The sequence below is a fragment of the Euleptes europaea genome, chromosome 1 (genome assembly GCF_029931775.1).
Source record: "Euleptes europaea isolate rEulEur1 chromosome 1, rEulEur1.hap1, whole genome shotgun sequence".
NCBI lineage: Eukaryota > Metazoa > Chordata > Lepidosauria > Squamata > Sphaerodactylidae > Euleptes > Euleptes europaea.
This window is the reverse complement of record NC_079312.1, coordinates 74,852,737-74,864,976: the sequence shown is the minus strand read 5'-3', so window position 1 is coordinate 74,864,976 and position 12,240 is coordinate 74,852,737. Positions and strand designations below refer to the sequence as shown.

General features: G+C 46.1%; 1 protein-coding gene across 1 annotated transcript in view; it reads right to left on the bottom strand.

Moving 5' to 3' along the window:
- The window catches only part of CACNA2D2 (calcium voltage-gated channel auxiliary subunit alpha2delta 2), a 720,324-nt gene that overhangs the window by 86,747 nt on the left and 621,337 nt on the right, over nucleotides 1-12,240 (bottom strand). Inside the window, exon 13 of the mRNA XM_056867097.1 lies at nucleotides 9,649-9,727. Coding sequence (XP_056723075.1) covers nucleotides 9,649-9,727 — 79 coding nt within the window. The remainder of the gene's footprint in view (nucleotides 1-9,648; nucleotides 9,728-12,240) is intronic.

Genomic DNA, 12,240 nt, shown 5'->3' with positions numbered 1-12,240 from the left:
TGCGCAGCTTCGTCGGAACCACCACACGGCTCCCCCAGAGCAGGCACCCCTTGTTGAGTGATAGCTCGTGTTGGCGTGCGGTGAACGGCTTGAATTCCCTGTCCGGCTTGGCGGCCGTCCACCCCTCCCCCACCCAGTTGAGAATCCAGGCGAGAGTGCGATCCTTAGCCATGTGCGCGGCGATGTCCGACGCGTGGAGGGGGGCTTCGGGCAGCAACTCCAGCAGCATGATGTCGCCGGCGGGTTGTGGGTCAGGGCCGCAAACCTCCAGCAGAGGCAGTGGCGATCAGGACGTCATTGAAGTACGGGACGACACCAGGCAGGCCCAACACGAGGTCTTCCGGATTGGCTGCACACCCTACAAAGGGCATCGCGGAATCAGCATGTGCGGCGGTCATGGGGGTCGCTGCAGCTGGCGCAGGCCCTCGATGCTGGGCCCTGTGGCTTGGGCACCCTGGCGGACATTTTGTGGGCCTCGTCACCGGAGTCGCCATCGTCGCCGTCACTGGCGTGTCCAAAATGGACGGGGGCAGTCTCTCTCGGACCCCTGGCAGAGGAAATGGTGGCGAGGTCCCCAATACGCTCATCTCGGTCCTCAGTCTCGGCTGCGGTCGCCTCCTCGATGGCCATCGCCAGCATTGCCTCCATTTTTCCTTTCATGCGGCGGCGCACTTTCGCGTCCCAGAGGCCAAATACGAACCAGTCCTGGAGCATCTCGTCGAGGGCTGAGAATGCGCAGGACCTCGTGATCTGGCGGAGAGCAGCGAGGTACTCGGTGGCGGCCTCCCCAGGCTGCTGGTCGCAGAGGTGGAAATCGTGTTGGCGGGCCAACACCGTGGGCTGCGGGGTGAAATGGCTGCCCAGCGCCGTCATGATGGCTTCGAAGCCGGTCTCCTCGAGCTTTGCGGGGGCCACGAGGGTCTGGGCCAGCTGGAATGTCCGGGGCCTGCAGACGCTGAGGAAAACTGCCCGCTTCTGCTCGGTTGTCCGTGAAGTTCGCCATCATGAAGAATGAGACGCGGGAAGCGTAGCTCTCCCAGTCGCCGAGGTAGGAGATGTCAAACGCCTCCAATGACCCGGTGGTGGCCATAAGTGCGGTGTGTTCGTCTCTCCCAAGAATCCAAGTGAATCAGAAATCGGGCCAGGCTGCCTACCGGACACAGCGAGGTCGCGAAGAGAGGCGGAAGCTGTGGGGCAGCCGGCGTGTGATTCAGCAATGCGGACCGGCCTGCCGACCGGTCACTGTGAAGCGGCGGAGCGGGAGTGATTCAGCAGGTCAGCCAGTCGCTCTCCAGTCTTCGTCGCCACTGTTAAGTCCGCGTGGGAAGGATTCACGAGGTCGGAGACGGAGTTCAACAACCGCTTTATTGTATCTCAGCACAGAACTGGTTAACACAACGAGCAAACCCTGTTTATATGCCCCCCTGGCCACCTGCGGCCACTCCCCCTTGATCCGTGATAGGGGGGACATAACCTCCTGGTGACCAATGGTATCTGTTGGCTTAGAGCCAATGGGATCCTTTTGCTTAGCCAATAGGGCGAGCAGGGTTTAGGATCCTTCGTGGAGAACTCAAGCTCCTAAGTTTCCCCTTGCTTACAACCCAACTATATACATACACAACAGTTTGATTCAGTTTCACTTATTCAAGCTGCTGCTCATATGTAAACTATGGCCATGGACCTTGCAATGATCTTATGGATTCACAGCCACATCTTAGAATTGTTAGTTTCTATGCAACCAGTTTTGGGATGCTCAGAATTTGGCACCTTGGAAAGAGGCAGTAAAGTAGCAAAAGTAGAGGTAACAGAGGAGACCATATAATTCCTTTCTAACAGCCTTAACTTGTAAACTGCCACTTGACTAGTTTGGTGGAAAGGGCTATCGAGTCCCAGTCAACTTATGGTTTTTGAGGCAAGAGATGAACAGAGGTAGTTTGCCATTGCCTGCCTCTTGCAGCAACCCTGGCTTTCTTGTAGCTTGTGGTACATAAGAACTGCCTACAGGGGACCAGGTAAGAAAGCTATTTGGTCTTTTTTACCAGTGTCTACAATAGATATATATGGGGGCAGGCCAGATACAAAAAATTATTGTAAGATAACCCATTTTAGGTTTGCAAGGGTGTCCTCTAGTCTTATGCCTGGAGGTTTTTAGCAGTCATGAGCTAACATTACAAGATCCAGATGTGCATGTCCTGCAAGTCCATATTTCATGTGGAATGTTGGATATCATGTCTCATTTTTTCCAGGTTTTCCAAATTTTCCATGGATCTCTTGAGGAATATCAAAACAAGGGATATCAAAACAGTTGCAGGCATATAATGCTGTATGATGAAGGCTACTAGCATGCACAACAACATATAACTGAACACATTCGGAAAAATTGTAACAGGGATTTAGGATATTTTTATTCCGCCTTGTCAGAGTCCTGCTCGACATGATTCGGGATTATAACCATATCACAATATTAAAAACAAGCCTCTAAAAACAATCAGTTGTTATGAAATGTACAGCTGATTTCAAATTGCCACTCGGGTAAGGATGAAAAGGGTAAAAGTAGATGATAAAAGTAGATGAAGGAGAGAAAACAGGGGTTTGGGCATGAATGACCAGAGGGATTTGCACAGGGACAAGACGATGGAAAGATGCATTACTGTGGGCCCAAAGGTTCGCAAGCCTCTGCCATCAGCTGACAGATACAGGAGGTGTGAAAGGAAAGCCTGTGCTGCTGAACAAAAGGGCACACAAGGCAATCTCAGATGAATGAGAGGCAGAGGCAGGAAGCTTCAGATACAGAGGAAGGTGAGTGAGATTAAATCAGACTGAACGTGATGAACAAAGGGAACTGAAGGCAGGGAATGGGAGGGGAGGACAGCCTTAAAGACCTGTGGAAGGAAGCGCTCAGAACATAACCAATAAAACAGCGGAAGTGATATTGTAGCTGTTGATGTAGCAGCATGCAAGCTTTCACTCCCATCAACTAATCAGGTCAAATGTATAGCAGTAGAAAAGAAATCAGAAGGAGATTGAGACTGGGAAGGGCAGCCATGAAGGAGCTAAAAAATATTTTGAAGTGTAAGGATGTGTCACTGGCCACCAAGACTAGATTAATTCATGCCATCGTATTCCCTATTACTATGTATGGGTGTGAAAGCTGGACAGTGAAGAAAGCTGATAGGAAGAAAATAGATTCCTTTGAAATGTGGTGTTGGAGGAGAGTGTTACAGATTCCGTGGACTGCCAAAAAAACAAATCAGTGGGTTATAGATCAAATCAAGCCTGAACTGACCCTAGAAACTAAAATGACTAAACTGAGGCTGTCGTATTTTGGTCATGTCATGAGATGACAAGAGTCACTGGAAAAGACAGTCATGCTAGGAAAAGTTGAGGGCAGCAGGAAAAGAGGAAGACCCAACAAGAGGTGGGTTGACTCAATAAAGGAAGCCACAGCCTTCAATTTGCAAGATCTGAACAAGGCTGTCAAAGATAGGACATTTTGGAGGACTTTCATTCATAGGGTCGCCATGAGTCGGAAGCGACTTGACAGCACTTAACACACACACACAGAAAAGAGCAAGAATCCAGCAGCACCTTAAAGACTAAAAAAATTTCCGGCACGGTATGGACAGCAGATTATCTCTGGGCTGATTCAAGCTACTACACAAGGTGATATTTGTTACAACCACATGGGTCGCATTCTCATTAACCAGTTTCCCATGCACAGTGCTGCCCAGTCACATGTCATGCAGGACTGTCTCTGTATTGAGGCCACCCAAGGCAAGGTGGCTCAGAAGTGGGCAGCAACATCCAATCCTGCCTTCTGCCAACCTCTTGTCACTCACTACCTGCCTATCCGGTGGTGGAGGAAAGTGTCATCGAGTCACAGCTGACTTATTGCAACCCTGTAGGGTTTTCAAGGTAAATAATGTTCAGAGGTGGTTTGCCTTTGCTTACCAATCCTGGACTTCCTTGGTAGACTCCCATCCAAGTACTAACCAGGGCCGACCCTGCTTAGCTTCCGAGAGCTGATGGCAGTAGGTCAGGGAACCGCCTATCTACTGCCTGTCTATTGCCAACTGACTGTCACCCTACCCAGAAGGCAGAGGGTTCTCCTTATCAATTTGCTCCCCAAGGTCTACCCGTTTGTGAGGCATTGTCACTCAGTGGGTGACAGCTAAGCTTGCCCTGTAGGGTTAGAGCCAGCATGGTGTAGTGGTTAAGAGCGGTGGTTTGGGGCGGTGGAGTCTGATCTGAAGAACTGGGTTTGAATCCTCACTCCTCCACATGAGTGGCGGAGGCTAATCTGGTGAACTGGATTTGTTTCCCCACTCCTACACACAAAGCCAGCTGGGTGACCTTGGGCAAGTTACAGCTCTGTTAGAGCTCTCTCAGCTCCACCTACCTCACAGGGTGTCTGTTGTGGGGAGGGGAAGGGAAGGTGATTGTAAGAGGTTTGATTCTTCCTTAAGTGGTAGAAAAAGTCGGCTTATAAGAACCAACTCTTCTTCTTCTTAGCTGAAGTCTCCTGAGATGCCTTCTTCCCATGAGGGTTTAGCTGGCATTTCTACTTGCCTGTCCCCAGAATGATGATTGAACCCTTACAAGAGGGTGTAATCTCATGAGCATTCATGTAGCCCTACAGGGCAAGAATAGCTTGTCATTCTATTTTTAAAGAATGCTGGGGCGGCAAAGAGGTAAGGGCACTTATATCCTCAAGCAAGCAGTAGTGGCAGTAGTGAGGCAAATGGGCAGGCAGGTGTCGGTGTTGGTGAGGCAGTGAAAGAACAGCGGGCAACTTTTTTCTTTTTGAGTTGTCACTGATGTCATTAACTTCCGTTTTCAGCTTGCCATGATAATGGTAATAAGACTGTGGCGTTTTCCCCCTTTAAACATTTAAGCATTTATAGACCAAATGTATGTTATACTTTCTGGTGTTATAATTAGCAATAGCATGCTGGGAAGGATCTTGCTGCAGCTGTGGGAAATAGTAGCACATTGTTGGAATGTTGGCTGTTATGGAAACTTCCTCTCAGTTTCTAACTAATTTCCTTTTCTATAATAGTCTTTTCTGGGCTGGATATGCTGGTGAGATATTGGAGAGTTTTGTCTGCACAGTGGACCAGAGGTCTTTGTCAGAGTAACAAGTTGCCCATAATAATCTGACAGAGACAGCTGACAGGTAGCTGTCAGATCAGAGGCATCTTGGATGATGCAAGAGGCAGCAATAGCCTTGCAGGTTCTAAGGTGAACTGCAACTAACTGGTTTGAAGCAGTAAGGATGATGTAATACTGTGGCCAGGTCTACAGGTGGCCTTATTGGTTTCAGGTGGTGTTATGTATATAAGCCTATGTAACTGTAACTCTGTGTTGGGAAGTTTGGTGGAGAGAAGTGTACGTGATGGTTTGTCTTTTGTATCTGTGCACTGTAAATTAAACAACACTGTTTTCTATAAAGCAAGGAGTTCTGGTGGTGTGTCCTGGATAACTGCTAATCCACCTGCTTCCACGTCAGTCTTCACAGGCCAGCAAATAGAAAGCAGGTGGTTCTCTTGGCTTAGTTCTTGGTAGTCACGGAGTGACCTCTCTACATGTGACTCTGAATAGCAAGTGAAGATGACAGCATCAGTGAGAATGGCCATTCCCATGCTGGTCATTTGCCCCAAGTTCAATACCCTTGGGAAGTGTTTCTTTTCCTGTTTCCTCACAGCATCTTGATGCTTCCGTGCACCACCCTGGTTTTCCTTTACTTTTTGGCAATCTTTCTTGAACCTGCTTTGCTGCAATGTTTTGGGAAAGCTGTTGTGGCTGTTGTGTTTGCAGGACGGTCTAGATTTTTCTTGTCTTGCTCACACAACAGCCTTTTTTCCTGCAACTGTGGTGGCCGTTTCCTCCCTCTTGGGAGATTTTTTTTGAGTGTTTTTTTTTAAACAAGCAATTGACGAAATGGTATAATGGTATATCAGTATTCCATTACCAGTTTTAAAAAAAATCCTTGGGAAAGCCCTCCTCCGCGCTTGTACCCAATTTCTAAATTGCAGGATTTCCCCAGCCCTGTGCAGAGCCTGGTGGCAGACTTTCTCCGGGTGTCTTGCTTTCGGTCGTCTTATCCTCCGCGATTCTTCCAAGGTGCTGTTTCCAAGCAGGGAGGTGATGATTGGGGCGAAAGGGGGGGTGTTGCTCAGGGGAGGGGGGGGGACAAGATGGCCTCTTGGCGGCCAAGTCAGAAGGAGCAGCTGGTTGATGGGTGCCAGCTAGCGGGTCAAATTGGGCTGCTTCTCAATTTCAACTCTTGGTGTGTGTGTGTGTGTGTGGTTACATCTGGGGGCTTCCTGCTTCTCTTTCTGCATTCACATAACCTTTGCAAACTAAGCAACAAGCAAAATCTCTTATTTCTTCCCCCTTTTCACACCTGCCCCTAATAATAAGTAGTGCAGTGTGTGTGTGTGTGTGTGTGTGACAGCCATGGGGACTGGGACAGGGGAAATGCAGGAAAAAGATGTCATTTGCCTCGTTGCCACCACACTGCATTCCACAGGGAACTGTTTCTGTGTAGAAAAGGCCAGTGTTTCAGCCATAACATCTTCTCACATACTAAAATTAGAACTCATTAGAAATTATTCCAGCTAAATGATATTTTGACATAAGGTGACTTCTTGATAACCAGATGTGTTCAAAAATACATTTTTTGCTCAAAGCAAAATTCAGAGTTCCTTTATTAAATCCTTCTTAAAATTCAGGGTCCCCCCCCCTCAGTTATAGCTCCTCCTCATGTTAAAGTGTTCTGAGAAGGCTGGTGAGCAAGGCTAGAAGTCATATTGCCCAGAGGCCACGACCCAGGTTATAGATCAATTGGTTAATTAAAGTGCATTTGGATGCGCATGTGAATGCCATTTACTTACACTGCATTATTTCCAGTTGGCACAACGAATAATGTGTGAGAATATATAACCATATGCCTGGCCTTATGCCAAACCATTGGTCCATCTGCTTTAGTAATATCTATTTTGACTAGCCATTACCAGTCTCAGGAAGAGAAAAGGTCTTTCCTAACATTTGCTGACTGAGCTTTTAACTTGCCAGGAAAAGGTATTGAAGCCATTAGTGAAAGTTGTCAATTTGTCCCTGACTGAGGGGGCTCTCCCTAGGTCTTCGAAGGAGGCAGTTATTAGACTTCTGCTCAAAAAGCCCTCATTGGTAGGGTTGCCAGGTCCCTCTTCGCAACCAGCGGGAGATTTTGAGGGTGGAGCCTGAAGAGGGCGGGGTTTGGGGAGGGGAGGGACTTCAATGCCATAGAGTTCAATTGCCAAAGCAGCCATTTTTCTCCAGGTAATCTGATCTCTATTGGCTGAAGATCAGTTGAATTAGCAGGAGATCTCCTGCTACTACCTGGCAGTTGGCCAATTCCAGACCAGTCTCTAACTTTTCTAGGGAAAGTGATAGAGCGTGTGGTGGGCTTCCTGGATGACACATTTCAGTATGGTTTCGGGCCTGGGTCTGGTACCAAGGCAGCTTTAGTCACACTGGTGGAGGATCTTCATTTCAAGTTGCACAGGGGACACTCTTCTTTGTTGATACTGTTGGACCTCTCAGCAGTCTTTGACACAGTTGGCTTTAGAATTAGTATTAAGGGCATAGCTCTTCACTGGTTTCACACTTTTCTGTCTGACCAGAAACAAAACGTCTTCACTGGAGGTACAGAATCAACTGGGTGGAATTTCTGAATGAGATGGTCTGGAGCTTTGGGTTGGGTGTCATCACTATGCAAATAACACCTATACTGCACTAATATAGATGTTATAATATAAATATAATAACTATATTTCATTATCCAAGCTTCCAGGTGTGTCTGTCTTGGTTCTGAACCAGTGATTTGAGGCTGCGGGCAGTGGCTAAGGCAGAAAAAACTGAAGCCAAAACCAGACAAGACAGGTTGGAAGGCTGGTTGGGAAGGCTGATATTCTAGAGGGACTGAATACACTTGTCCTAGAAGGAGTGATGTTGGCCCATCTGGCATCGATCAGAGGCCATGCCTTTCCCGTTATGGCTCTGACTCTGTGGAATGGGCTCCCTTAAGAGGTGAGGGGGCCTCCTCCTCCTTGGAGATCTTCAGGAGGTGCTGCAAGGCTTGCCTGTTTGCTGGGGCTTTTGAGGGGGTTTGAATGGCAGGCATATTTTAAGCGGGAGGGGGAGAGATTTGGGCCTTGCTTTTTCATTTTTGGTTTTAACTGGATATTTCTAACTATTACTGTAAGCCACTTTGAACCAAGGAAAGGTGGGATATAAATGTTTTAATAATAAACAAACACACAAATAATGGAGATACCAGGGAACTGAATTTGAGACCTTCTTGCAAAGTTTGTGCTCTGTCACCAAGCCACATCTGTAGAACTACAGACAACTACAACTGGATTGGAGCAAGATACATAGGCCTTTTATGCAGGGACGTTTCCCTGCGGTCACCCCCGCCGACTGCTTCGGGGCTTCTTTTTGCTTATGCATGCCTTTTCCGCCAGTCAGAGGTCACCTTGCTCTCCCCATGTGTTTTGCCCGCATTTTCCAGATTCTGGCTAAAACAGCATCAGGAAAACACAGGCAAAATGCTCAGGGAGAGCAAGGCGACCTCTGACAGGTGGGAAAGGCATGCATAATCAAAAGGAAGCCCCAAATCAGTCGGTGGGGGTGACCGCACGGAAATTCCCCAGCATAAAAGGCCTTAGAAACGGGGAGCCTTAGGGCCAACATCTAAAGATCTGGAGTATGTGAAAAACAATTACCTGTACAGAGTTTCACTGGCCCAGTGACTCATTTGAAGAGCCCTTAATGCATGCACCAGCCCATCTGTATGCAGTATTTGCGATCAATTGCAGGCTTGCAAATGCTCTGTGTGAATAGGTTGTAACACAGGAAACATGCTGGGCTGTGTGTAACATTTCACAATTGTTTTTCATGTGTCCTCAGTATAAACCTAATGGCTGCTTGTGGCTATATTTTTGGCTGTATTTCTAGTGGGCTGTATTTAAAAATCAGATAACTTTCTCATTCTTTTTGTTACAGTTATCAGCTTGAAAACAAGACAACACCAATCAATTTCAAGATTTTAAACCAATTTCTTGATTTTGAAGGAAGTGGTTTTTCAAACATTTGAGATGACTAGTTCCATCATAAGGCTATTCCATTGCTTGGAATTAATTATCTTCATGAACCTATCACACAAATTGTGCTAATTATATATAACTAATCTGTGAACAAGAACTATGTAGTGTAGTGTTGGCCTAGTATCTGGGAGACCCAGGTTCGAATCCCCACTCATGCAATGGAAGCTCGTTAAGTGACCTTGGGCCAGTCATACTCTCTTAGCCTAACCTACCTCACACGGTTGCTGTGAGGATAAATTGGAGGAGAGGAGAATGATGTAAGCCGCTTTGAGTATCCATTGGGAGAAAAGCAGGATATAAATTAATTAAATAAATAAAAAAATAAATAACTGTAGCCTGCTGGCTCACAGGAGCTAGATGCTTACCTCTCATTCTATCTCTGGAAAATAAAAGGTTAACTTTCCTCTCCTGTCAGCAGAGAAAATGCCCTTCCATCCCCCTATTTTACTTGGCAGGCCAGTTAGAAGAAATTTTGCTTTTGAGTCACTTACTCTACCTTTGTTAGCACAAGCCATCCACTGGAGGGGAGTGACATCATAATTATGTTGTCCAACAGAAAAGGTAAACACTCGTACCTGTCAAAAAGTACAAAGAGAATGTTTGTTACTACAGGGAAAAGAGATACCAAGTTGATGACTGAAATATGGATCACTACTCATGGCAGAAGATTCAGCAACCTGTACTAGAACAAAATGACTTCTTTATTGGAAAGCAAGCTCAAATAAAAGAAATCCCAAAAGGCGCTCATTCAAAGAACCAACTGTAGTTCCTGGAAGCTAGGGCCTATTCTACAGTTAAGCCTGATGGTGTTTACCAAGGACCTGTTTACAGAAATACTGGCCATGTGGTACCGGTAACTGCCTACCACCCTAACCCTTCCCTGTGCCAAAAAACGGCCTGTATTTTTGAAGCTTTTTCTAACTTGGAAAAAAATGTGATTTTGTGCATGGTGTTGATTGATTGCAGCCATTGATTGCATAGCCAACACACCCAGGGCTTTTCAAATGGCTAACAATATATGTATTTTTATTTATTTACTTATTTATTGAAGCGTACTTCTAGAACATTATCTGTATTGTTGCAGCAGCAAGAAAAAAAGCAAAAAGCTAAGCATCACAGCTAATTACTATACCATGAATTATTTATTTGTAAATTTCTATCCCGCCTCTTTCAAAATGCTCAAGGTTTTGATAAGGGTTCCTAATTATAACAACTCTCTCTTTCTTGCCTAACATTTCAGTGTGTGTTCTTGGTTGTCTTCATGCAGACAGACTGAGTTTAGAAATATTCTGTCAATACCTAAGCAAAGTCGGCTTTCTGTGCACAAGAAACCAGCCTGAATTCCTGTGTGTTTTGTAGCAACTGGTGTAGCTAGTGGATGGCAGCAGGATTCCTCTCAAGTGCTAGCAAAAGAGGGCAGACATTTCATGAACCAAGAAGTCTAGTTTCTGCTTTGGTGTATGGTGTTCGTACTTCACTTTCCTTGACTTCGTAGGAACAGAAAGGAGATATTTCAATCCTATTTCTTATTTCTGGAATCCCTGATCCAATTGAATAAGAACATACCTTGTGGAAGATATCAGGAGGTCACTTCTTCACACCCATCTCTTTTTTCTCTTCTACACAAGAAGTGAGAAAGGAGATGAGTGTGACCCTGTTTGGAACCCAACTACTTGGGTACCTCTACCCAGCAGCCTGACATTTCTATATAAAATCTGCTGGACCCTCTCCAAATCCCATGACCACAACAATGTTGACTAAGGTCCCCCCTTTCCTGTTGCAATAGTTTGTGTAAAGTTTGAGAGGAACTTCTCTCCACCTCCTTTTCTGGCACTTCAAGGTCAGTGCAGGTAATAAAGGCAGTGCCAGCATGTTAGACGGCCCATTAAAGGGGCAGTGGCTCAGTACAGGAGCAGACAGGCAAGAAGATCAACTGTCTAAATAGCTCACATCAAATGAGGCGGAATCCAGCAATAAAGCATGAGTTAGCCACTTCCCCCTGCCCCCGTGACTGAGCTGATGCAGGTCACACAGCTGGTTCCTTAGCTATTTGGTCATGTTTCTTGACTCATTTGTACTGTTCCCTGTGCAAAGAGCTACAGGCTACCATGGCTACCTACCTGAAACTATATTAGTGAAGCTTATAGACATTTCCTTTTGCCTTTCAGTTTTTGAGGTATAAAATGTTGAGGTGCTATACTACATTCTGATATCAAATACAAATGGTTTCTGAAGAGATTATAAGCATATCTATTTTTCTTCAAACTTAGCAAAATTAGATCAACTGCCATACATTCAGATTAGGCCTCAATCTTTAAATCTTAAATTTAGGCCTGTACTGAGGTGAAAACTGGATCCAGACCCTCTAGGGTGGGGAAGTCTTGCTGTTCCCGGCCCTGGTGATACAGTAAATCTTTGCTGCAGTTTTACAGAGAATGAAGTCTTTCTCTGTGCATCTGTTAAGCAGGTCAAGACTCTGGTCTACAGTCAGCTATGCAGAGCAAACCTCTTGGGACACAAGGGGAGATAGAAAATTAGTTTTTGCCTGCTAACTGCAGATAATACCTATATTCTAATATCTGCTAGTAAATGCTGAGTCACAGAGCACTGCACTGCCAGGCAAAAAACAAAACAGCACTCAGTACAAGCAAACTCCAAAGAGAACAGCTTCCTAGGATTTGCTTAGCAACTGATCTTATAATACATCTATAGCAGCACTATTTCCTGAAGAAACTGGAATAGGAGCTTTTTGCCATGAGTAGTTAAGGTTGCCAACCTCCAGGTCCTAGCTGGCAATCTCCTGCTATTACAGTTGATCTTCAACCGATAGAGATCAGTTCACCTGAAGAAAATGGCCGCTTTGGCCATTGGACTTTATGTCATTGAAGTCCCTCCCCAAATCCCACCCTCCTCAGGCTCCACCCAAAAAACCTCCCGCTGGTGGCAACCCTGTGAGTAGTACACGCTATTGAGGAGTCTGAGGCTGCTTCCACACAGCAACTATTCCCAAGCAGCTTTCATTGCCACAAAGAATGCAGAGGCAAAGGACCATTCACATAGCAGGTTTCCCTGCACCTTCCTTGCCTGA